A 27,858-nucleotide genomic window follows, 5' to 3' on the forward strand; every position below is an offset into this window, starting at 1 on the left:
TGTCTAAAAATCAAAGTAGGTGAATGTATCATGTTGACCTGTTAAGATGTTTAAAATATTAAAAATTTAAAATAAGATAAGGAGCATTAACAGTAAAACTGATGTTTGATGGTGGAAATAATTTAGATAGTTTAGGCTCCAATGAATAAAAAGGAAAACGTAAAAAATAGGTAAATGTTGCTTTTGTTTGGCCCCTGACCTGGTCTGCTCAAATATTGTGTCCCCTGATGCTTGACACCCCTGTACTATAGCGTCACTTTGTGTGCCCAAGAAAAAAGTACGGAAATTCTTTCCCCCTTTACTGTGTTTTTAAGTATTTCACCCCAATAATTTAAAATGTATGGTATTAAAAAAAAAACAGCGGTTCTACTGTTTAACACATGATTTGTTTATTTTATAACTTTCAATTATCGTTTCTTTCATACCTGGATAATATTTTCGAGCCGGAATTCCCTGCTGCACATGAACGCACCACACGGGAGGACACGCCCCTCTATTGAGTAAACGTAAATATGTGAAGAATGTGAGTCCAGTCCGTTCTTCTGGATCTTTGGAGACACATCGAGAGATATCACCTCAGACACCAACCACCAGGTACTTTATGTTTACTTTTAATTTTCTACTGATGTATCTTCACACATTCTTACTTTTTAATTGAACTGATCCCAACGTTATCAACACAATATTCGTTCAAACGTATAGTTTCAACGAGTATTTGGCTTTTTTTAAAAATCGTTTTTCATTTGTGAGTATTTAGACTGTCGCAGTTTAGCTACGATCAGCTGTTACGTAATATTATTCCGTTTGTGAGGACATGAAAGTGCAATAAAAAGAAGTATTGGGGCTGATATATATCATTAAAATACACAGTAGATGTCTATTTAATTTAAACTGTTGTAATACTTTGTGAAACAAACGAACGATCGATTTCATTTTGTCAAATGGAAAAAGTTAAAAAAAAAACTTCAAAATGATGGTAGAGTAAGATATTGTATTGCGTAATCAGTTCTTATTATTTGTGTTTTATTCCACAAAATTAACTTCTTCATTAATTCACACCACCTGCTCTGTTTCTATTCTAATAATTATTTGCTTTGTTTTTCTTACTAAACGGCCTTTTTTTGTGGAATTGTTCATGATACTACGATAATAACTGGAACATATTCTTTCTGTGTTTATGTCTGTTTTGCTCTTCTTCAGGTGTAAGCGAGCGCCATTAACCGTGCCTTCATAATTTCTTGAATTAATTTAAATTTGTTAATAAAAACGTATTTTGTCATTAGAAACTGACCTTTACAATGAGTAATATTAAAAGGAAAAAGGAATATACAATCTAGCATTTAGTTTTTCTGTTGTTTATTTTGTGTGTCATCTTATTTCACCCTTTTATTCTGAGCTCAAGTCTCAAAATGTTGTGTTTACGACACTGACAATGACAATCTGATTCTTATTATAGCTGTAAATACTACTTTTTCGTTCTTTATCCTTTATTACTATGATGCTCCTGTGTCTTTGTTTCTTTTGACTTCATCATTCTTTCATCACTTATTGAGATTTAGTCTCTCACGGTCCCTCCCACCCACCTCCGGGTACACTTGGACACCGTCAATCTCAGGGTAATAACACTCATTCGTGCGTCCTCTCATGCTCAGGCCTGTCTCGCAGCCTCTAATCCATCTGGTTTACTGGTCTGTTTGGTTTTTTCGTTACAATTGATTTAAAGCTTGTCTTTCATTGTCTGACGGCGTCGTGTGGAAACCTGTCGCACATCTGGACGACAGTGATATTCCAGACAGATGTGAGTCACTGGAAGGTTGTTCTTATACGTCAGTGACGGGGGTCACTGTTAGGTTGACAAGCAAACTCGTGGAACTTTTCCTTTTAAACGAATTAGCCTTCTGTTGTTAAATGGGACCGGCCCTGCGGCGTCTTATCTGGAGCGGCACGGGACCAGACATTTAAAGAGGGTAATGAGATTATCATCAGTACCAACTGGTTGTTCTGGTCACAGTCGTGCGGCAGTTTTTAATGGTGTCATCACAGTTGTCCGGCCACCCGTGACTCATCTTGTCACTGAGATTCATGGAGATCGGAGAAAAGTAAAGAAAAAATAGTTCGACCTCAAGACCAGAAGAGGGAAAAAAGTAGATTAATGGGAGTGGATTGGATAAAAATCGAGGGAGTTCCTCAAGGATCCGTACTGGGACTCTTTAAGTGTTTTTTAAAATTATGATAAGATTTAGTAGATGGTTGGATGGATGGATGGATGGATGGATGGATGGATGGATGGATGGATGGATGGATGGATGGTTAGATGAATGAATGGATGGATGGATGGATGGATGGATGGATGGATGGATGGATGGATGGATGGATGGATGGATGGATGGATGGATGGATGGATGGATGGATGGATGGATGGATGGATGGATGGATGGATGGATGGATGGATGGATGGATGGATGGATGGAAGGACGGACGGACGGATTATTACTGAGAATTTCTATATCTTGTTCCTTAAAATATGAATTTAATGAAGTGATAAACAATATTAATATTTCTAAAAAGGCTATTTAATTGTTACTTTAGTATTAATTGATTTATTATTTTTATTTTTCCCAACAAATGTCAATATTTAAGTCTTGTGTTATCTGAGGGTCAAGTTGACCCGGTGGCCAGAAAACCTTGACACGGGGCAACACAAGGGATTCCACAAACACATTTTTTTCAGGCCCCTGGGATCACCAGAGACAACACAAGAGTTAAGTGAAATATATTCAAAATCAAGTGGTAAACAATATACATTTTTTTATAATTTTTTTTTATTATTTGTGTTTTTCCCATCAAATGTTAATATTTAAGTGATATGTACTTAAAGTCATACACAAAACAAATAAATGTAATTTCATTTTCTGCATTTACATTGTTACTTCATTTCTTTTTCTCCATCAAATAAAGGCTTCTTGTTCTTCCTTCCTTCTGTTCATATTGTGGCGTCGTAGAAAATCTAACGTCCCTCTGTTCAAGATGCTCACTGTGTAAATCTTTCAGCTCATATCGGCCAAATGTACTTTAAGAGTGGAGGTCGTTGACTCCAGCAGTAGCTCTTCACACTGACCACTGCTCAGGTCATGAGTAACCTCCAGCTTCTTCTCTCCTCCAAGGTCCAGCAACGATGCCGAACTGGGGAGGAGGAAACAAGTGTGTGGCGTGCAGCAAGACCGTCTACCACGCCGAGGAAGTGCAGTGTGACGGGAAGTCTTTTCACAAATGCTGTTTCCTCTGCAGTAAGTCTCTCGCTGGTCCAATGGTTCACAATAGTGGGATAACTTGGTTTTCTGGGTCACGAGGACAATGGAAAATTATTCATTCATTCACTCAAAGGTTATTTGTAAAGATCTTTCTAGACCAGGGTCACAAAGCGCTTTAACAATCAAAAACAATACATAGTTAAAATATATACTTTAAAAGATCAAGACACATAAGACAAACACAGGAGTCCCAGAAAATCAGGGAAAAGCACAAATAAAAAAGTCTTAAGATGTTTCTTGAAGGAGTCAGTAGATTATCAAACACAGAGGGAGAGGAAGATCGTTCCAAAGCTTAGGAGCAACAGTCTGGAAGGATTTCTCTCCTCTGGTCCTGAAGCGTGTTCAGGAACCATCAGTAGATTCTGATCCACAGACCTCAGAGCCCGAGCTGGGGTGTAAGTCTGGATCAGATCACTGATGTAAGGAGGAGCAATGAATAGATCTGAAAGAAGGAACCAGAATTTTAAAGTTGTTCCTGAAAAAAAAGTGAAGAGATTTAAGGATCTGAGAAATGTGAGTTCTTCTACTAGAGCGAGTCAGAATTGTATTAACTGCAGGCAAGACAGTTTCTTCTTGTTAAGACACGAAAATAAACTGTTACAATTGTCTAAATGAGAAGACACAAACAAATAGATTATAACTTAATCTAATGGTTCATATTTTTAACCAAAAACACTTAAACCAAAACTTAGTTTCATCTCTGAATCTTAGAATTCTCACTCACTGCATTATGATCTCAGAACTACCTCAAAATCGAAGAGTTTCCGGTATCAGGATTCAAACTGATATCAAGGTAAATACATTATAATCTCGCTTTTTTTTCCACGTCATCTTTACCTTGACCTCAGAATTCTTATAAATCTTACAAATCCGTCAGATAATTAATTTTTTTCCTGAAATTATCACCTCAATCTTAAAATTCTCATTCAAACCACAGAATTCCCACTTAATCTAAGGATTATTCATTTAATCTAAGAATCCTCACCTAATAAATCTTATATCAGAATTCCCATTTAAGTCCTAGAATTCTTGCTACATCAATTCGTTCTTGATTCAATCTATGAATACTTAGTTAATTTAATCTCAGAACTCATTTTAAACCAAGAATTCTCACTTAATCTAAGATTATTTTTTTTTAATCTAAGAATCCTCACACAATGACTTGAATTTCAGAATTTCTTATTTAAATCCTAGAATTCCAGCTAAATCAAAAAAAAAATTTAAATTTATTTTAAGAATCCTCAGATAATTACTTTAATCTCAGAATTCTCATTTAATCAAAAAAATATTAATTTAATCTTATAATCATCATTTAATGACTTAAATCTGAAACTTCTCAATCATAAAGCATCAAGTCAAATAATCCTAAACACGATCATCAGCGCTAATCATAGATGATGTTTCAAACATCTAACTAATCTAATCTAATCCCCTGGATCGATACGATCGTCTTAAAGTTCTCACGACCTGTTTATTCATGTACTCACTGAAGTACGATGACGACTCCTGACTGATCCTGGAACAGCCGCTTCACTCGCTCTCTGAGCTCCGCCGACGCCAGACGCCACACAGTCGGGATTATTATTCGGACACTGGACACAGTCACGTTGGCTTCAGACACACGAGACATTCTTCTGCCGGAGCACAAACCCTTGTTCATGAGCAGAGATGACGTGAACTGCAAACACATTTCTGTGGATCACATGACTTTCCCTAAGGTGACTCTTGGTGCAGGTGGATCTGCTCTGTGTTTGCCTGTGCTGTGTCTCAAATCGCATACTAATCTTAGTATGCTAGAAGTTAGTATGCATCAGTTTAGTATGCATACTAACTAGTACGCAAATTCTCCGCAGATAGTGTGTCTCAAATCAAACCCTGAAGCTACACACTAACCGGAAATCACATGACAGCTTCTTCTTCTACTTCTATTTAACGATGTTTCAAGCAGCTGTTTGAACGCTATCGCCGACACCTGCTGGCAGCACGTTTTGCAACTTTGGAAAAAGAAATAAAGAAAAAATATGAGAATCTAAATAATCGCGAGATATTTAAGCTGGTATCAGCAGTGAAGACGTGTTTATCCTCCTACTGCTGCTGAAAATACACATTTAAGTATATGCATATATATGCATTTATACATGACGTAACTTCCGTTTAAAACGTCACTAAAATGGCGGCTGTTTAGTATGGTTAGTGTCCATCGAACCATGCTAGTTTTGTGGGCGTGTTAGTATGCCAATTTAGTATGCATGGCGCACTAAATTTCGCATACTAAGAATTGAGACACACTAACGTACTAAAAATACTAACTTTTAGTACGCTAGTATGCGATTTGAGACACAGCACCGGTCTTGTTAGCGGCTACGCTAACGACGGCTGTGAAACCCTGAGCTCTTAGATGGTGTTTAGATGTTTCCAAAAGTTACAGTGATTTGTTGCGTCAGGATCGTGGCGTTGACGGAGGTGGTGTTTGTTCCCTTGTGTCCAGTGGTCTGCAGGAAGGGTCTGGACAGCACCACTGTGGCCATCCACGACCGCGAGATCTACTGCAAGTCCTGCTACGGGAAGAAGTACGGCCCTAAAGGCTACGGCTACGGACAGGGAGCGGGGACCCTCAACATGGACCGAGGGGAGCGACTGGGAATCAAGCATGAACAGTATGGAAACACTTTTTTTCTTCAGTAAAACTTCACCTTTAAACTCATCGGTATAGAAGTTAGGGAAAATAATAATAAGAAATAAGGCTGTCAGTGAGTTAGAAATACCTCAAGTTTCTTTTGCGTCTTTATCAAGTTTCAGGTCAAAATTAAGATAACATTAAATACATTTCTCGTGAAATGCAGATACTCCGTTCATAGACACAAATATTTAACTGGAATCGTGTGATGAAAGCATTGATTATATGACCTCTAGCGCCCCCTTCTGTCGGCTTGACAACAAGCTCCTTTCACTCCTTCAGTCTCCGCTCCGGACTGTTTCATTAAGTGATTCTTCATTTCCTGCAGAGAGTGACTGAGGTTTTTTTTCGACTCGTTCAACCCTCCGACAGGACTCCGTCTCACAAGCCCACCACCAACCCCAACCCGTCCAAGTTCGCGCAGAAGTTCGGGGGGACGGAGAAATGTGCTCGCTGTGGCGACTCGGTGTACGCGGCGGAGAAGATCATCGGAGCAGGAAAGGTGAGATACCAGTGATTCCTTCAAAAAAAATTCACACGCTATTCCAGAAAATATCAGTTGAAAAAAACAGGTGAATTGACTTTTAATGGAATATTTATGACATTTCGATAACGGGACAATGGAACAGATGGTTTTTTAAACGCTGTCTTGACCAGACGTGGCTTATAACATTTTCAAAGTTGGCCACTATTTTTACTGTTGCTATTTTGAGAAATAAAAAGATTAAGAGATGATGGACAAAGTCCTGTTAAGGTCAACATTCTTTGTCGTGAATAAGGTTCCACGTGTTTAAGGCTGTGATTGTGGATCCATTTCTTTGGTCCATTTGCCAATATAAGGAAAATGAAGTATGTTTTCTTACTATCATTACTATCAAGTTCTGCGAACACACATCAACATCTTCGTGATGAAGTTTTGAATCCCGAGCCACTAGTAGAGAACCTCTGATCTGGAAGATTGACAAATCATTTGAAGGTTGTTTTTTTTGCGTCTTTGTTCATCAACTGTTTTTCAATTGCTAAAAATGCAGATATAAAGCAAATATTTTGCCCTAAATTAGCAATAATTGATTCCCAGTGTGAATAAAATAATAATAACAAAAGCAAAATCATCCAACGAGCAAAACGTGTCCTTAATAAAATGCATAAAAAGTGTCACAATAGCGTAAAAGTCATGTATTTTCCCCTTTGCCAAGAAAGCAAAATGTTTAAAGGCCAGATTAAAAGCATGGAATTGTATAGATTAAAAAAAATGTAGGATGATAATATTGTTTTGCTGTTTGAATGACAATGTTTTGTCCTAGAAGAAGGAATAAAAAAAAGTGTGACATTTAAAAAAAATGAAATAAACCAAAAGTGGGTAACAAAGCATATTTCAATGGATCTTACTTGATCAAAAGAAAAATCATTTAATTTTATTGAACTGTAGTTATATTGTTTATTCTATTTCATAATCGTCTCAAACAAACAAAAGAAAACGTTTATAAAATTCTACAATTTTGCTGAGAACTCAAAAATCTGCCATTTTTAATAGTGATCTTAATGTGATTTTAATAGGGGTCTGATGAAGCTTCATGAAGCAGTGTCATGTTGTTTAGAGGTCAATAGGTGGCGCCATCAGTTTAAATATGATGTTTCATTGGAAACAATTGTTCAAAACAAAGGAAAATAGTGACCGCCATCTAGTGGACTCTGAAAATGACGACACTGCTTCATGAAGCTTCATCAGACCATCAGTCATTCTCTGGAGGTCTTTCCAGGGTATCCATTCCCCTTTTATGAATTGCAACAACAGTTCTGATGACTCTTTTTTCTTCTGGGCAGCCGTGGCACAAGAACTGCTTCCGCTGCGCGAAGTGCGGCAAGAGCCTGGAGTCCACGACGGTGACGGAGAAGGACGGAGAGATCTACTGTAAAGGTGGGTCGAGGCGAGACAAACATCACGAGGTCACACGCGTGTCGTCAGCTGACGAGATCCTCGCGGAGAATGAAGCCTTTATGAAGCTGCAGCGACACAATGGGACGCACGTCATCGGAAAATCTGGTGCCGATGGCTAGGAATGTGGCGTCACCAAACGGGGCTACTGTGGACTCGGGGGAGCAGCTGTGGTGCTTAACTCTGGTCACTTTATCCCAGTGGCTGATGACACTATGGTTAACAATGGAACAATTTCCTCTATTGTTCAGTGGCTCTTGTCAGGGACAAGAATAACTGTTCTCTTCACTCCACTTGACTCATGGTTTGTTCTGACAGATCGAGGACAATCGACGTAATCCTGTCATGAATTCTTGCATTATCTGCTTCTGTAAATCGATACAATGTTCCTTTTTTTCTGAATTGAACTTTGTCCTGGAACAAGGATGGCTCTAGAAGATGTTGTCATAATGATTTGGCTGATTCACATGCTCACAATGATGGTCAGATTGTGCCGAGTTGTCGAGTGTAATGAACCTCATATGAATTATGAATCATGTCTGTCTGGACGCGAGTCTTGAGGAGCCAGGTTTCCATTATTCATACTTCAATATGGCTTCCTGCAGAAAGACGCTAAATCAATCCAGCTGTGGGAGCAGAAGGTCCAGGGATATCACTTCTTACTTACTTAACACATCTTTTGACTCTATTTTTTCCCCCTCAATCTTTCAGCCTCCGTCACAGAACGTCAATTATTCCTAACCCGTCTCCAAACCTCTCAACTCGGAATGAAAACCTCTTCAACTCTGACTCTTCTAACTCTGATTTCTATTGCCAAAAAACAATAAAATTATGGACTTCTTTTTCACTCCACCACTAATATCCACCTGTTCCACCCTGCCTGCACCTTCTTCTTCACCTCCCAAATTGTCTTTACTCCTTTTTCTATCTTCATCTTCCATGTATTTTGGTTTCTCACTGAAGATCATGGATTAGAGGACGAAGACGTTGGATTTTTTTGTTTGCACTTGATTATTCTCTGATGGTTCTAAAGCCTCATAATCTGTCATGTACTGTATTTTAAAAAATTGGATGGTTTATGTCACAAACATTCAGATTTCTTAAACCCCAAATACGAAATTTAAGTCGTCAATTATACTTTAAATAAATACATAAACGTGGAAAATAAATTTCCGAGATCTACAGTAACAACTTCTAGAGGCACTTCTAGTTCATTTTCACCTGATTTTACACTGTAGGCATACGTTTATCAAACACACGCTACAGTGAAAGATGCATAAACAAGGCTGAGTTGCATATTAATAGATTATATTTCATAGTTTAAAAAAACTAGGGCATCTCTTGATCTAGTCTTACATTGTGTTGCATGTATAACATGCCAGATAAAAGTAAACCGTTAAAGAAATTCCTGGAAACGCCTGATAAATGGAAAAATTAACATTTGTGTGATTATTTAAATAATGAGAAAATCCAATATTAACTCCAAATTGGTTTAATAGTCTTAAACATCAAATGTTTTTTTTTAAAGTGGCGTTAATAAAGGGTGACATTTACTTATTCTTTGCATTCCAGGTTCAAAATAAAATTCAAATGGTTGTGACATACACAGGGTCCAAACGTTGTACGACACTCTCTGGTGGGGAAAGTTAAACTTTATGTATTGTAATATTTTATGGTCAGGTGGTCATATTGTTTTGGTCAAAACGTCTTGAGTGAATCATAACAACCTTCTTCTCTTCGTCCCTCTAGCTTGTTACGCCAAGAACTTCGGGCCTAAAGGTTTTGGATTCGGTCAGGGAGCGGGCGCCCTGGTGCACGCCCAGTGAATGGAAAAACACCTTTTTATTTGAAGCTGCCCGAGAATAAAAGCATGAAAACAAAGAGTCCATGTTTGACTGTATTTTTATTAAGAAAGCCATTAAAACTGAACCATGCCCGTTTGTTTACATCTGAAGCGGAGATACAGGGATGTCAGGAGGTGGGCACAGAGGCACTGGCAATGATAATGTGCTTTCTTTTCACTTCTCGTTTGACTTGTTTGCTGGGAGGAGGAACTGGAGGAACCTTCTTGAGAGTGCGACGCCATCGAGTCCACGGCTGGACTGGGTAGTGAAGATGGATATTAATTCTATCTACAACAAGTGTTGACGTGATTGCGGCCTCGGGGAGATGATGAGAATATTAGTCCGTGATCACATGACTTCAACCCTGTCCAGAGATGAGCAGAACCAGGAGTGTTTTTTATAAAGATTCTCAGCAAGAGTTGACTTTATAGAGCGATTTTTCTGTTGCCTGTCCAAGATGTTGATCAAAATAAAGCAGCAAAAACTGAATTCAATTTTAATTTTGTATTTAAAAAAAATGTTCTTTCTGCTTTTCCTCTTCCTGTGCGAGTTAAATTTGTAAACAAATGTTGCAACTATCCCCTAAAATCGTACCTAGATCGCCCTCTGTCGGTGACAGTATATAGCCAACCTGTTTGCTCGAGTTTTTCCACAAAAAAAACACAAGAAAGTTATTCTTGAACCTCAAGAAACCATTTCAAACAGGGTCCAGTGAGGGTCGTTTTATGACCCAGCCTCGTACACTCATGCAATCTAATCCTGGGACATGGTTGAAAACCACAAAAGTTGTCAAGAAGAATCGAAGATAAACGGAGGTTCTGACGGGATTTTGATCAACCGCTGACTCCAGGAGCCTTTTCATGATCTCATTGTAACCTGAAAATGTTTTAAAAAAAAAGTTTTTGTTTATCTGGAGGTCAAAAGGGGGTCAAAGCTCAACCGGAGTCTCTCCGACCTGGCCTGGGGACTCATGGAGAACCTCATGAGGGAGATGTCCTTCACTGTAGTCTGGACTGAGCTCCTCATCCCAACTCTTAAGAGGGAGACCATCTACAATCTTTCTCTCTCGACAACTACCCAACGTTCAGGACCATAGGTAAGAAATCTCAATTGACAGCTTCATCTTTTGGCTCAGCTCTTTCTTCAACATGACGTGACTGAAGTGGCTGCACTGATCCTCCCATCACTCGTGAACTGGACTCTTGGAACTCCTCCACCAGGAGGAAGAGGATGAAAAACAAACATCTTCTAAGACAAATGTTTTTGTATGGCTCCGTGTTTCGGACTGGGTACGAGGAGCAACATGAAACGATGTCGTTCCTCTTCTGATGATGCAACATTGAGGCGCCTTCTTCACCGTTCAACTATTGCATGATCAAATTTCAGCTCTTAGAAAATGAAAAACTTTAGTTCTCTAGTGTCTTTGCTTTACAATTTGTACATCCAGTGGTATAACAAACCCAGCGATATATATATATTTATATATATATATATATGTGACATACAAAAGAAAAAAAAACCTTTCTGGAGTCCACAAGCATGGAAACCGTCATATATATTACACACTTGTACAGATTCGACTGGGAAATGTTGGGACCCGCGAAGACGACGTCCACTAGAAGATACACTGGATTTGAGGCAAAAGATGAACAGAAGTACTTGCAAATACTTAACATTCACTATATACAAAGACATGGCTGACTGGGCTGACGTCATGGTGACAGGGGGGGGGGTAAAAAAGCCCAGCAGTCCCAAGCATCAAACATGCAGACAAGGGTCTTCACAGGTAGGGGGCGTGGTTTATTTACGGCTGAAATGGCGTATCGACAGCAGTGTGGGACGTCACTAAATGCTCCAGTCTCTTCCCCGCTTGTTAGGTAGATGAAAAAACCCGTCCGAGCGTGAAACCTCCAGGAACAATGACCAAAAAAAAAAACAACATAAAAACTTGATTGTTATGTACAGATGCACATTCTTTACAGTCCAGGAAAAGAAGGGAGACGCTCGTACCTGATCAGCTCTCGGAAACTATTAAAAAGAAAAGAAAAAAAGGTCGTTTTCTGTTCGGTATTGGCGCGAAAAAAAATAAAAGAATCACATTTAAAAAAATAAAAATCAGTGCAATGTTGTAGACAAACAAAAGACACGTAAGACTGTTCCAGATATACACGTGGAATGAAGCGTTCTTGTAAACAGCATCGTTTTTTTTTCCTTCCATCACAACTTCCTCTCTTAAAACCTACGGAGCTAAAACTGACATGAGAGGTTAAGGTCATGCCACTAGAACATCGATAAATAAGTTTAAAAATAAATATCACCTGCGTCACATTGTCTAAAGGATATCTTTCGGTCAAGCATACAGTGTCCCATCACTTTAATACTTTTGTGACCAAACTCTTCCTCCGATTCATCACGGTGCAAAGACGTTAAAAAGACATTCCCTTCGCCCACACACAAAAAACGGATTGGTGGTTAAAAAATCAAAAATCAGTGACAACAAAAAATGATTCTGCCGGTGCATGGCACATCGACTCCGGCACAAACGGGGGGGGGAGCTTTTTAAAGTCGCGGTCCGTCTTCCTGTGTTCCGTTTGTGCCCCGACAGCGGTCCATCGTCCGGAGGAGAAAGACGAGAAGGAGGTGGAGGAGCAGGAGGGGCGGCTCGTGTTCTTTGATGCTGCGACGATACTCCGGCCATGTTTATTTCTCTTTGATCGTTGAGGGAGTCAAAAGAAAAAAAGAAAAAAAAAAAAAGTACAGGCGAGAGAGAGTGTGAGAGAGAGAGAGAGAGTGGCTTTTCTCTGATATGAATCTTTCCAAAACTTCCTCGGCTTCCTCCACCCCTTCCCTCCATCTCCTCCTCTACACCAGCTGATATCCTGAGCCCGACGTCTGGTCGTATTCTATTGTGTACTGAGAAGTCCAGTCCACCGCCACGGGCCGCAGCAGGTCACAGCAGCGGATCTCGAAGAAGTCGATGAGGTTCCGGATGCAGCCGTGGCTGGACACAGAGAAGGAGATACAGGAAGTCAGTTCATTTCTGTCTGAACTACAATTTCATGTTTATATCTGTCATGTACTGTATTAAAAGAAATGGACGGTTAATGTCACAAACATTCAGATTTATTAAACCCCAAATAAGAAATTTAAGCCGTCAATTATACTTTAAATAAAGACATAAACGTCGAAAATAAATTATCTACAGTAACAACTTCTAGAGGCAGTTCTAGTTCCTTTTTCACCTGATTTTACAATGTAGGCATACGTTTATCAAACATCCGCTACAGTGAAAGATGCATAAACAAGGCTGAGTTGAATATTAATAGATTGTATTTCATAGTAAAACTAGGGCATCTCTTGATCTAGTCTTACATTGTGTTGTAGGTTCCTACAGCTCAAGGCCAGTTTAATTCAAACCAAGAGTTTTTAATACCATTGGAATGTAATTCAAGAACAACTTTACAACCAAATAAAAAACAAAAAACACAATTACTGATGCAAGGATGATTTTGAAACATTTCTTACACTAAATACAATGGGTCTCATAAAACTTTCCCCCACGAAATTCATTGAATTTACATCTTCCAATGATGCAAATTTATCTTTCCAAATTGCTACATAAACAAGTTAAAGTACAAATTGACAAGATTAAAAACGTATATTTAACAGACTATTTGACAGAGTAAGTAAGATTTCAAGAATTACAGCTCCTTTGTTATTTTTAAGGTACATAAAGGAGGATGAAGACACCAATGAAAACTAAACCGTCCCCTTATAATGAAGACAATTTTCCTTTAAAAATGTGCATTTAGACAACTGACCTCTCACTGAAGGATTATGATAAAGATTATTTTATAGTATTTCTGCTCCTTTCGGCAATTTTGAAAGGCCCACAATCCCCCTGATCTTTCCCTCTTCTCCTCCACTCTCTTATCTCATCACTTATTTGGTTTTAGATTTATTTTATACCCAAGCAATGCCGGGAACTTCAGCTAGTCCATATACAGTATAAATACATATAGATAAATACACAATGTTCAAGTGAAGCAGCTAGCTTGAATACATGTGTCAAACTTACTTGAAGGGGCTCTCGATGGATGTGGCTGTGACCTTAAAGTGCTTGTAGCGCCGAGCGTTCATTCTCTCATTAGTGGTAATTCCAAGAGCAGCGATCTGTGCGACGACACACGGAAGAATGTCAGCGACTTGATATATCGTCAGCAAGGGAAAAAAAAGAATATCAGACCTGGTAGAGCTGACACATGATGAGCACCGCCACCCACATGAAGTGGAAGATGCTGTTGAGGAACATCCAGAACATCCACGGAGAGCAGGAGGCGATCTGGGTCAGGTAGAGCCAGAACCCGTCCTTGGCGTAACTGGTGACACAGTGGATCCTCCAGTCTGGAACAGGAGGAGCAGGCGGTCGACTTAAAGGAGAACCAGGACGGTGTGACTAGAGCCGAAGGAAGAGAACTTACAGGAGATGCAGCCGTAGATCATCCAGCAGATCATGCACAGCAGGAAGAAGAGGTAACCCATGAAGTATCTGTGATTCCCACTTCCTGTCATGACAAAAGTACAAGATAGAAAAACTCTTGATTAATTAAACATCTGTCAGCTAAATGGTAAAATAGAACTTCTGCTGATCCACCAATTATTACTTCAAACCGTATTTAGATTTTTTAAAAACCTTTTCTAATATTGCAAGACATCAGGGGGAAATGGGCTTCCTTAACATCAAATGTTAATTCAAAACAAAATATCTGTTTCCTTAAGATTGTATTTGAATCTGTTCATTCTTTTTTATATACATTAGGAGCCAGATGGATAAACTTAAAAATAGTGTAAAAACAAGCAGAAGCATTATATTTATGATAAATGACACAAGTATAAATATTATCTTTAGCAGAGCTTTTATGTGTATATAGGTCCGAGTTAAATAGCAGCAACAGGGCCGGACCTAAGCTGCTGTTGAAGGTGTTACAGCCGAATGCTGAAAACAATAATTTTCTGTCTCGGCAAACTCCAGGAAGCAGAAATAGGCCGTTGCTTCAGACCGCTTCCTCACTTTTACGGCCTCATCCTGACCACCTGCTCTCGTAATACCCGAGCTGTGACCCCCTCCTTTACCATCAGCCCCGCCACATGTGAACCCCTTCCCTGTAATCATCCTCTCTGTGTCGTTACACGTGTGTCACCTCGACTCATTCCACTCCATTTACGTGACGTACCGACACAGTTGCCCACCCAGGGACAGTGGTGGTCGAACTTGGCGATGCAGCGGTTGCACACGGCGCAATGTTTGGACCTGATGGGTTTCCGTATCTGTCAGAGAGGAATAAAAACATTCAAAGAAAAGTTTGTTTTTGCTTGTTTCGTCAACACAAAGTCGAGGAATTTACCAAGCATGTGCTGCAGAATATGCTGAGGTCCAGACTACCCGTCTCTGCCAGCTCCACAATTGTCTGAGGATAAAATCAAATCAGACATTTAAGTTTAAAACGTACACTTGACAGTCAAGGCAGAATTCTCATTAATCTTTCCCCCTTCTGAGAGGAAGCACGATGAAGGAGCAGGAACTCATCAGGGAGCCTTTGATGTAGCTGGTGTCCACTGTGTCCGGCCTCAACAATGGAGTTTAAATTTAGCTCATTAACCACGCTAAAGACGACCGGCCCCGACAAGAAGCGGTGTCCTTGTTGCTGCCCCCACTGTTCAGAGAGGGACCCTCACTGCAGGCAATGACCGAACTTGGCAATTTAATTTCAGACGGTACCTTTTTCTTCTGCTCCTCAGAGGCTTTGATGATGCCTGGATCTGACTTCCAGGACTTGCCGAAGTTGTAGAACAACAGGATGCTGTTTATCAGAAAAGCAATGTGGACAGCGAAAGGTAGATGTGCAGGAACGGTTAAGGAAGATGATTGACAGCAATATGATTAACACTAAACGTGTTCCTACAATTAATTATTTTTCTATATATATATATAGATGTTCCTACTATAAAAACAATCTAATGTTTTATTCAACAATAAATATGACGGAGGAAAAGCATATAGAATAAAAGGAGGGGGGAATAAATTTGACCACCATCATAGAACAGAATAAGAAATTAAAAACTTGAGAAATGAAGCTGAAATCCCTGCACTGGTGGTGCGTTGAAGCGCTTAATGAAAAGCCCTCCACAAACAAGCAAAGCCCCTCACACCTCTAGCAATTAGCGGCTTCTGAACAGGCAGACAATTCTTCCCGCGACAAAAACGCTGCGAGAGCAGCCGCGCTGGAGCCACGAGGAAGGTTTGACCCAGCTGCCGCCACACTGAGCTCTCTGTTCACAAGTCATCCGCGGAAGTTCGCCGACGAGGCAGCCAGACTTTCATTTACCACAATTTACTCAGACATCCATCACAGCACGACCTCCGGACCTTTCTTGGCAAATGAAGTTTGCCTGATGAAAGTCATGAAGCGTCGTGCTAGCATGTTTCAAATGTGGCTACTAACTGAGCAAGACACTTCATTGATGTCATCATATGTACTCATGAACAAAGTTAAAGATGGCGGGAAAAAAGGATATCATTCCAGAACCAGTAGAACCAAGTAGTGTACATCCAGAACTTGGTAGCCAGGTAGATTCCCAGAGGGAGAGCGCTGTGCATGGAGTGGTCAAAGAAAGCCCTACAGGAAGAGAAGAAGAAGGATGGTTAATTAAATGACTTTATAACCTTGAATATTATGAACGACCAAGGTTTACTTTTATTGCATGAAAATATATATCATTTGTCCCTTTTTCAAGATACTTCTTATCTATTCTTAAAAATCCTTACACCCTGAATAAACAAACTTGATTAACAAGCGACATACTTTGAATAATAAACTTTAACTCCCGGACTATTATTAATCAGTTTTTCTGCCAGTGGACAAGTCAGTGTTCCGTGCTGGTAGAGTCAGACCAAATGCCCTCGTAGTAATTGAGCTTCAGTAACGCTGTCGCGAGCAAACAGAGCTTGAGGGAAGGCGATAATTATCCAAGCCAACTTATTAATGGTGCACACAAAACTGCAACCTCCCATGATGCATCCCAGCCCAATAGCCAAAAGCAGATTGTTCGCTTTAAATATGTCAATGATATTTAAATGGACCAGAACCAGTGATTCTCTTCTCCTCATCAGAATAACAAATGAAAACATGGATTTAAACTGGATTAGACACTGTTGTAAATGAGTGCAGATGAGCTCCAGTGTACATTTTTATACTTTATATACGGGTTTATTGACACAAATACTTTATTTAAATAAACATTCATGAGCTTTTTTGAAACATCTTAAGATTTAATAAGAGTAAAACTGCAAATCAGGAACTTAAATCGCTGAGTTGTGATGATGATGATGATGATGATGATGGTCTGATCGTCTCCGTGCTTCATTAAAATGTGAGGCTCATCTGCGCAACACACGCATGTTTTATTGTTATATTTATAGAATAAAAGTAATTTGTTAACAAATCATGGCATCATGTGATGGTGCATTAATATAATTTAGGTTTTTAGAGGAGATATCTTCGATCACGTGATCACACAAGGTAATCCGGCTTTTGCTGCGCCTCGCTCGCTGCAGCTTCAGTTTAATAGAACTGAAGTGATGCTGTTTCTCGTAGACTACATTTCAGGCGATCAAACTGAAATCATTTTTAAATTGTTACTAATGACATATAAAGCTAATTGTCTATCATAATGTGGCAAAGGACAACAAGCCTTTCGGGTTCGCCTACAGCCAGTTACTGCTCAGACTTTTTCCTGATATTAAAGCCTATACATGTAAATGCATAAGGTAAACTGATAAAAACGTGTTACATTAACATGTTCTGCTTCAGTAGAAGAATAATCCATCAGCTGGTTTTAAATAGTGGAAAGTAACTGATCTGAGACACTAACAATGCACATTTTAAGTTGTCATCTAGTTTCTCCTCCACTATATTACAAGAAATGCTGACTCATGATTTCACACAGACAAAAGTGGTGAAAGGGGCAGCAAACCAGCACAGCAGGGCCAGATGGCAGCACTAATAGGGTTTAGGCAGGAGGTTCAATCTGTGTTTGTTAAGTCTCTACAGGGAATGTTGGCGATTGCTTCCGGATTAAAGGACAGAAAAGGAGGTTTTCAGTGTTTGTAAATCCATTCTTGGGTGTTTTGGTGACAAATGAGGAGGCTTTGGGGAGAGTAAGGGGATCATAATACTGATGGTAAAATCCTGACGTACTTGGATAGAAACTGCACCGTCACCCAGACTCCAGCGTACATGAGACCCTTGATGATCCAGGAGTCGATGTCCAGGTCTGCGATAAATCCCACGAGCCAGATGACCAAGAACGGTGTTCCCAACATCACCTTCTGCCGAAAATCCTGCAGGAGAGGAAGCTGCAGTGAAGGTGCCACAAGATGTGAAAATATTATTCTTAGATCTCGACTACTGAGTTCATACACACTCCATGTTTCTTCTTAAAATGTGACGTGTGGCTGTGTCTGGGCATGTTGGGCTAAATGCCTGTTTGCTCAGAGACAGAAGACGTGGTTGCTGGTCTGCACCGCAGGAAATGAGTGTTTGTTTGTTTTAAAAGTGTGTGTCTGTGTGCGTGTGTGTACCTTGTCCATCTTGAGTCTTTTCAGGTAGGACGGGCTGTCGTAACCTTTAGCTTGCCGCGCCTCTTGTAAGTGATTGATCATCCACACGTTCTTTCTCTGTTTGGCCAGGTCCAGTGGTGTTTCCCCCTGAAAAGTTTCCATTAAATACCAGTCAGAACCTGTCAAACATTTACAAGCTCTTTATCAGCAATATCAGATGGTTTAGAAACAATTTAGAACAAGTTACAGTGTTGATCATATCATAGAACATTTGCTGTATTTGCTAAATAAGCCTTGCTTATATTAGAGCGAAACCACCTTATCACTAAAACACTAATGTCAAATATTTTTTTATAATGTGCTATGACATCTATAGAGAAGGAAACTAGAACAACAGAGCAAACTTTCAGTCCTGCAATGCATGCTGGGAGACCCCAACACACAAGCACACTAATCCACCACACTATTCTCAAGACTGCTACAGGTACAGTGAGTGTGATTCATGTTTGGGAAAAACAAATATTGAAATTGATTTGATGCCTTCATCGGTCATAAAGTTGCTCTTAACCAGTGGACAAAACTCAATAAATATGAAACTATTCCAACAATATATCAGTATCAGTATCAGGCAAAAGAAATCAAATAAAAGTATATTCACTAAACTTTGTATAACTCCGATTATTTTATATTTAATTTTAATTGTTGCAGATGTAATGAAACTTAAACACATTACTTCAGTTTTACCATTAATGGAAGTCTCTAGATGATGATTCTGGACATTATTCATATCTGTACCTTAACTTATCTTCAGATCTTAAACATCTTTATTCTTCTTCTTCTTCTTTAGCACTTTGTGACCCTGGTCTAGAAAGGTGCTCTACAAACAACCATTACTTACTTACCTGCAAAACCATCTCTGAGCATAACATCTTTGTGTGCCAGTTAATAATTGACTTATATGCCAAAGATAGAATTTATGTTTTTGTTGAACACGTTTGCAGTGAGTCCATCACCTTTATGTTCTGCGCGTCGACATTAGCGTTGGCGTCTAACAGCAGGCTGATGACTGTCGTGTTGCCGGCCAGCACGGCCCAGTGCAGTGCCGTGTTCTTGTGATATTTGTCTCCAAGGTTAACCGACACGTTGAAGGTCAGCAGGAGGCGTGTTGGATCCACACTGTCACGTGATAATAAAAAACAAACAAGTCACAACACAACCTTTGATCAATCATTTTCAGCGCTCAACTAGACGACTGCACATGCATGACTTCACTATCCCGTGACAGCAAGTGATGAATGAAGGCTCATTTGGGAAACTGCTTGTGTCAGCAGGAACTTCCTTCAGTTACTGTTGGGCCTCAAACGACTGCCTGTCTGCTTCAACGTCCAAGGTTGATGACGCATTATCAAGTCAGCAAACTCAGAAGAGAACATAACACTGACACACACACACCTGTGCGTCCTGTAAGCCGACCACATCAGAGGAGTCATGCCATTTTGATCCATCATGTCCACGTCCTGTCGGAGAAGAGAGGGAGGTATGAACGTGAAAACAGTGAAATGTCTCCCCCTGGTGCCGAAATGTGTATTGCGTCAAAGAGATGCGGTAGTGTCTGTGAACGTTTCAGTTTAAACCTGTGGGCATGTGGGGCTCCATGCGTTTATCCTTACCTGGCCTTTTGCGATGAGATAAGCCACAATGGAGGTGTGGCCGAACTGGGCTGCCAGGTGGACGCAGCTGCAGCCCTCGCCGTCAATCAGAGACGGATCAGAACCATATTTCATGAGCTGCACCACCATGGATAGATGACCTTGTCTATGGAAACAAAAACAAATCTCATCAGACCTATTTTCATAGTCATTCTTTCAAACTAAAGTCATCAAAAAATACCTGTATATATATTGTGAATAGTCCAATAACATAATAATCAGCAGCGCCCTCTACAGTAGGTTTTAGTTTAAAAAAAAGTTTTTTAAAATATCTTACATTTTAACAAGAAAAATTTATCATTTTCACTTTTTGGGTTGTTTTGACCCCAAATTGAAAGCTCCTCATTTTCGTGGGAGTAACGTCTTGGGAGTCAAACCAAAGGAGAACGCTAAAGGTCACCGACCGGTGGATAGAGGACTCGCGTGTTAGGGTCCATAAATAATTAAACAGAGCGAAGCCTTATCATGTCCCTTGCTTATCAAAGAGGAAGGACAACTGATTTTACACATTCACTTCTGCAATAAAGAGAAGGTGAGTAATGACTGTAGTATTCTTAACGAGGGCATGGGATGTTGGCATACGACTCAATACTATTCGGTGATTACGGCTGTGATTATCTTTTGTGTTTCATAATTGCTGGATGATTCATTACTTTTGAAAATAATACAAGTCACATACAAAAAGTAACTGCTGAAAAGCAGAATGATGATTGCAATGATTTTGGTAATCAAGATTTAATGAAGATTTATTTACTCTAGTTTAATCTAACAACGTCATTAATAAACCATGAATCCTCACGTGAATCTTTTGTAAAATAGTACAAAGATGTCTGACATAAACACAAAAAAAACAAAAGCCATGCAGCACTGGTTCAATCAGGTCCAAAATGTAATGCACCACAACAACAAGAACTAAGCTTGAACTTGTTTTGATGAAAAGATGTCTGACAATGAATACCTTACCACAATCCTATAAAACTCTGTTTTTCCTTTTTTATTTATTGTCGTCTACTACTGGTAAAGACATTAAACTTGAAAACAAAACATTATTATTCTAAACAAGCAAAGATGCACTGTATATCCCATTTCAGTTTTAAGCTCCATCACTTTCTCTGGAGAAACGTATTTTTCCCTAATGAGCTAAAGGGTATTTAGGCCGAGGGGAGGTCCCAGGTCTTATTAAAGGGCAGCTGATGTGGAAACCCAACTTTCCTGACTTACTAACATGCTTCAAGATGCAGTAAGTCCCTCATCATGACCATGTTTTGAACTTATTATTGTATAAAGTTCGCCCTCGTCTGAAATCTTCAAACAAAAGGTTGTGAGAGCCGAGACCATTATGATGTAATAATTACAGTAAGTTCTGTTGCATAGGAAATCTCTTCAAACAAAAGGTTACGAGAGAGGAGTTCATTATGTAATAATGGCATCAATCCTCCTCCAGACAGCTGTAATCACGCCCCGCTTTGTTTATACAACGAGTCCCCTGGAGGTTGCATTGATGACACACTGCGACAAACCCCAATGACCAAACACAGCAGAGTGGGTGTGGTTATGGTAAACAAGATTTCTCTCCAGAAAAACAGTGTTTTCAGTGGGTGGGGCTTAAGCACATTTTCTAATGTAAATATTTAATTTAAAAGAGTCTATTTAAGTCACACTTTAATCAACACATTAGTTGACCTTTAAGAGCTCTGAAAAGCAATATTATGATAGAATTAAAGAAAACAGCTCAAACTGACAAATAACCGAGTTACCTGGTCGCCCAATGTAGAGGTGTGGAATTGAGGTCACCTCCCAGCTGGTCCACTACGGCTCCTTTTGATATGTAGTACCTGCATAACGTACGAGATCATATTTTACATGTGTGGTATTTTGTAAAGCCATTTACCATGATTTACCTAAGAGGAAGAAAACCACCAATACATCCCACAAAGAAACAAGGGCTAACAGATTTATCTGATGATTTCAGATTCTAAGACTTCACTAAAAATCCAATCTAAAAAGTATCAGAATCTGATGTTTCAGCAACAAAGACACCTACTTGACTAGGTCTACCCTGTTGTTTATGGCTGCCCAGTGCAGGAGGGTAACGTTTTCTTTGTCTGGCTGCCGGACGTCGTAACCAGCCTCAACCAACTCCCTGCACCGCTCAAAGATGCCGTACCTGCAGTAAAAGAGGTGTTAGACGAGCAGAGACACCAGAGGAATTGCATACAACACACTCCTATACACTCACTGCGTGGCTTTGACGATGTCCCAGGTGCTGTAGTCATCCACATGGTTTTTGCGGGTGGTGGTCTCACTATAGCCATGGTTGTAGTGACTCTGGGGTTTGATTTCCTGAGTAAGAGGACAAAGACATACATGTGTGAGAAAATGTCAAGCACATATTGCATTTTTAATTGCCATCATTTACATTTGTTTGACAAGCGTAAATGATAGGAACGAGGAAAGTTTAAGAAAAAAAGAAAACTTAATGATAACTTAAGATACTACTACTAAATACATATTAAAAATGCATTTTTAAATATAACTACATATTAAGTAAGGTTTGGATCTGCCGCATTACCAGGTTTTCCAAACGATTGTGCCAAACAACTTTATAAAACTTTTTCAAAACAACAATGAAATTGTGTTTGATAATGTCGACTCGCTTGTCAATTTCTGATAGATCCTGCTAGAAGTACAAATGACAAACACAGATTAAATAAAACTACTGATAACCAAAATGGAATGACTTCTTTTTGGCTATCCATAAAGAAATCATAAATGTCCATTTACAATTACAACACTTTGAGTAAAACTTAATTTAACAAACAGATGCTGGTAGAGAATAAATATCCTTGGCACAGAAGATGTACTGTAGCATGCTACACCAAAGGGTCACTGGAAAAGGTCCATAAATAGTTTGTCATCATCAAAAACATTTCAGTCCTTGTGACTCATTTTGAGAAAGAAAACATGTAGATTGTATTGGTTATTGACTTATTTGCAGATGGACAATAACCCCCTGGCTATAAGCACTTTTACAAACCTTGAGTTCTAAATAAACTAAAATACAATTTCATAAACAGAAACAACTACTAATCATGAAGTTTACTCATTTCTAATGCTAAAATGCTTTCAGTGTTGCAGGACACATGATGCTTAGAGTGCTATACAATAAGATGGCCCACTGGTGCCAGCAGAAAGCTTCATCAAGTCCTGCAGCAGGTTATCTGATCTGACACACAGATGTGGCTGCTTCTGCTATTCAATTAGCCGGCAAAATGGCACAACAGACGCCGAACACCAGACACGAGGGATGTATCAGACTCCCAAGAAGAAGATACTGAAACAACAATGGTCTAAAACAGCCTGAGAAGAGGTCGAACTTGACTGATAGTTATCCTCCATTCATTAGAAATGCATAACCAATGTCTTATTTTACAATAAAAGTCATGACCTGCACTGACCTTTGCTTGCATCAGCAATGATTCACTCAGGAATAATGTTTGTCATTTTAATGACAACAAGTCGAAATACATTTCAGACTTTCACAAAACATAAGCAGCATATTCTCCCTATTCACACGTGAACTTAAGGCTTAATGTGAACGGGTCATTTGTTGCAGATCGTGAAGCTTTTCTAGGATTAACATCACTTATGTCAGTTTTATGGTGATGACTTACCATGTCCTGTGCAGGACTAAAGCCATCAACCATCATCTTGCGATAACATCGATGTCAACAAGCAGCTCGTCTCAACAGAGAATCATTTTCGAGATTATTAGATCAATAGAAGTGACATGAATGCAACATGAACAGAGATGATTTGTACTCGGCTGATGCCTCTATTTCAACCCAAAAAAATACTGTCCGCTAAAATGCCTAGTCATTTTATAAAGAAAGTGAGCTGCTCTTCAATGCACGACCGATGTCCGACTGCTTACATCAACAAGCCTCACCAGTGACCTACGTCACCTTGCCACGAGAGTCGGTCTCACTTTTCCACTCATCGGGAAATTGATGGAATTCCTCACTGTGGTGATTATTAAGTCATGTGCTTTTACTCCATGTTGCCATTCACGATATCACTGAAACAGGAATTTTTGGGGACATCATACGCTTCAGCATGTAGTGATTGATTTTAAACTGAGTGTTGTTTGCTCCAAAGAGACAGAAGGCTTTGCTAAGGAGGAACATATGGCCAAACCACAGAGGGAGCATCGAGTTTACATGTGAAACCACAGTATAACAGCTAGAGTTTAGAATCACTGTAGCCTCTGACCGTGCTTCATTGCCGTTCAAGAACAAAATGCTTTTTATACACATATTATGCACATTTTGATTAGGATGAAAACGACACGACGCATTAGACATCATTATTTCTGTAAAATTGCTCTCAGAAGCAAAATTGCAGGGACAACTATCAACAAGATAAATATGACTATTACGGGAAATTACATTGCAATTGTTAACACACTAGTCCCTTGTAGACATTATTCTTATAATCATTGTCTATAGTTTAGGTTAAAATATTTAGATGCAGTAAGTAGGATCAATTTGTGACCAGCAGTGGCAGCAAGAGGTTTAACGACACGCTCCATCGTAAAAGAGCAAACTCAATTTTCCACTATCACTTCAGCCCGTGGGCAACTCCTCTTCAATTTACCATAATGAATCACCTTAATATCATTACCGTGCAACAAGGACAAGAACCAACAGCGCGATTAGGAAAACTGATTTATCTCTAAAAAAAAAAAGAGCAAAACTAATTTATTATTGTTTTAAGCCTTTTTAAGTTTTGCCTCGTTTTGTGACAAAAATATTTATATCGATTTAACATTCATTCACTTTTGTGGAAAAATTCCCCAAATAAATTATTCAGGAGAAAAACTGAATTGTATTGATATACAGATTAGTTCAGTAGAGGTCTCAGGTATCATCTTTGGCTGTTCGCGCTACAGCACTGCACACATTATGACCCACATCCCAAAGCACCCTGGGTAAAATCTTTCAGGCAAGCTTGATGTTAGGGCTGCACGATATATCGAAAAAAATATCGATATGCCAATATTGGCACGTAAAATATGCATATCGAAAACATGTGCGATAAATTATAATTTTTCATTGATCAATCTATCAGTCAAATCAGGCATTTCTTAAATCTGCACTTTGACCAATCAGTGTCACGTTCTGTAAAAATGGCAATTTGTACTTCTATGTCTCGTTGTCGATCTGTCTGTATCTGTGCGGTGCAGCTTGCTAGGCTCGGATGCCATGGTGACGCGTCTTACTTAGCGTGGCTCGGTATATACACGGAAGTAAGACTAACTTATGGGCGCTACTCAAACACTAGTGATCCAGTCACTCATCTCTTTCAACCTCCTTTGCTAAAGCAACATATTGTAAGTACTTAGTAGTATTTATAAGATCGTGGAACTTCCAAACAAGTGTAAACCTGTCTGTCTTTACTGTATGCTAATAAGCTAAGTTGTTAGCATCAGGTCATTTATAAATTGGTATGTGTGCATGTACAAGGAGGTGGGATTTATCATTGATTTTATGATATCGCGACACGCCGGCAGCTCTTCTCTGATGTCGCACAATTTTGCGGGAAACAGATGCAAGTCTCCGGAGTGTCATAGGTGATATTTTTCTCTGGTCATGTTGGCAAGAAGCATGGAAATAAACAAAAAGGGAAATATCACATCGTTTTCCTTATACAAACTCCCGGACCTCCCCTACAGTACTCGCTCCTGTGCTCGACTGCGCGCGGCTACATTGTTAGGTGAAGGAAAAAACATCGCGATCATATCGATATCGCAAATCAAGACACCAATAACGAATATCGCACATATTTCCAATATCGTGCAGCCCTACTTGACGTAAAAAAGAAACTAAATTGACGATGAGGACAGAATACAGAAGCAGATTACACACTGATTCGTGTCTGATATTAAGGAGCTACAAATGTGATTAATCATTTTAATGTTGTATTAAATAATTTATCTCTGGTGAAATAATTGAAATAATTGACCGTAATAATTGTCAGCATCATAATATTCACCAGCATTTAAAAAATGAGTATGTTTGGCCTCAAATGACTGCCTGTCATTGGTAATGTTTAGGGTCTACAATGTATAATCAAGCAAGCAAAATTAGAAGGGGAAATAACACTACACCAAAAAGATGACATGCATGAAATCGTAGAATTTTAAATGTTCTTATCTCACTTCTTTATCGTTAGCCCGGCAGTTGCTCCTACTATAAACTATCCAAGAGAATGGTTCCCATTTAAAAAACTAATCAAAACAGGAACATTTGCTGCCACTATCGCTCCCTGTATTTACAGAGTTACAAAACAGCAGTTGATATACATACTATAAAAAAAACTAGTTTGATTTCAAATATAATGGTTGAGATTGTGTAGCATTAATATGAACTTTAGTTCCTTCGATGCTAAATATTTATTTGAAATAAACAATGAAGTTTAAACTTTTTGTGTAATATTACCTTGTTTGAATGTGAATCGTTTTTTCGAGCACATTATGGGGTTTATGGGGGATCAAAAAGAGCGCCAAGTTAAAATGGTAGCGTATTCTATCAATGGTGTAATGACCATTGGGTCACATTGGGCTTGAGACCTCATCAGAGTTCTTTCAGTTAAACAGACCCTTATTTGGAGCACATCATGAACTCAGAAGCCTTCTGTATTTAAGTGTCTCTTGCCAAAAAAAATATAAATCCTGAAATACAACTTATAGCTAAGTAAACAAATGGCTTTTGGCTTTCAGAGAAACCAACTGTGCAAGAACAAAACACCATTGCTTAAGGGTATACAAATGCAAAACTGAACATGTCGAATATTAATGGGGAAAAAAAGCTTGCATGACATTATATTATGTAGGAAAGTATTTTTTACCGTGCATTCATTCAATTTTAATGTTCCATGGTGATAGTTTACATGGTGATGGTTTACGAACACAAACAAAGCCATACAGCCATAGAGGGGTTCAATTTATCATCGAAATTAAACTGCATACCTTGTTTTATTTTCGACACAACGTCTAAACACTGACTGAGCGTTGATGTTTTGACCTCAACACACCACAAGGCGATCACAAAACAAAGAACTGAATAGAAACAGGCGTCGTTTTTAATGGAAACCTTCATTTGTTGACGATGTTTCGCACTGCTACCTGACATCTATTGACATCTTATTGACATCGCGGAAGCTCCAGCCAGCAGTGCTGTCGTATAGCTGCAGAGCTAACGTCGTCGATGTACCGTTATATCGCTGCTAAACGCCTCTTGACATACGGATACTTCCATGTCAAGCTGTTGTTGTTGTAACACAATAACGTCCGGCGAAACAATAGTAGCGTCAACATCTGCACAGCGATTGCCTTCAATGCAAAAAGGAGGCGGGGGGGCTACCATTAGCATGTTAGCATCCATAGCTTCCTACCCCCCCCCCCCCCCCCTCCGTTCACCGCTGTGCTTCCAGGGGGTGACCACAGCTAACCCCGGGCGCGACGTAACACGCTCCACCAACACAAACCGAGCGCTAGGAACGAATTAAGACATGTTGTTGTTCCAAAAATATTTAATGCTGCGACGTACCTCGGGATGGAGGATAGGGACGCAGCCAGCTTCTTTCTCATATTCCTCCATAGCGTCCGCCATCTTGGTGATGATCTCCGCAAAGCATTGTGGGAAAGAAGAGACAGTAGGGGGATGAAGGCGAGGAGGAGAGAGGAGCTGTCAGAAAATA

At 39.4% G+C, this 27,858-nt stretch overlaps 2 protein-coding genes across 3 annotated transcripts; one reads left to right on the forward strand and one right to left on the reverse strand.

Annotated features, from left to right (window-relative positions):
- The first annotated feature begins 505 nt into the window (after positions 1–505).
- Positions 506–9,808, forward strand: csrp2 (cysteine and glycine-rich protein 2). 2 transcript variants are annotated; one of them, XM_087786864.1, is made up of 6 exons: positions 506–594; positions 3,165–3,287; positions 5,800–5,968; positions 6,361–6,490; positions 7,813–7,906; positions 9,674–9,808. In XM_087786864.1, the coding sequence occupies exons 2-6, from the start codon at positions 3,176–3,178 to the stop codon at positions 9,748–9,750; spliced, it is 582 nt and encodes a 193-aa protein (XP_087642990.1). In that variant the 5' UTR covers positions 506–594; positions 3,165–3,175; the 3' UTR covers positions 9,751–9,808. The 2 variants fall into 2 exon arrangements, with proteins under 2 accessions (XP_087642990.1, XP_087642991.1); XM_087786865.1 differs by lacking the exon at positions 506–594 and adding an exon at positions 1,591–1,616.
- Positions 9,809–27,797, reverse strand: zdhhc17 (zDHHC palmitoyltransferase 17). The gene is made up of 17 exons (XM_087786860.1): positions 27,708–27,797; positions 22,337–22,440; positions 22,142–22,264; positions 21,855–21,932; positions 20,059–20,203; positions 19,841–19,905; positions 19,402–19,564; positions 18,410–18,535; positions 18,027–18,169; positions 16,343–16,445; positions 15,548–15,667; positions 15,174–15,236; positions 15,003–15,096; positions 14,250–14,333; positions 14,015–14,172; positions 13,847–13,941; positions 9,809–12,769 (listed from the first exon to the last, which is right to left on the reverse strand). The coding sequence occupies exons 1-17, from the start codon at positions 27,768–27,770 to the stop codon at positions 12,631–12,633; spliced, it is 1,866 nt and encodes a 621-aa protein (XP_087642986.1). The 5' UTR covers positions 27,771–27,797; the 3' UTR covers positions 9,809–12,630.
- Between the last annotated feature and the right edge of the window lie 61 nt (positions 27,798–27,858).

Source organism: Callionymus lyra, chromosome 3 (genome assembly GCF_982586985.1).
Source record: "Callionymus lyra chromosome 3, fCalLyr1.hap1.1, whole genome shotgun sequence".
In the NCBI taxonomy this organism is placed as follows: domain Eukaryota; kingdom Metazoa; phylum Chordata; class Actinopteri; order Syngnathiformes; family Callionymidae; genus Callionymus; species Callionymus lyra.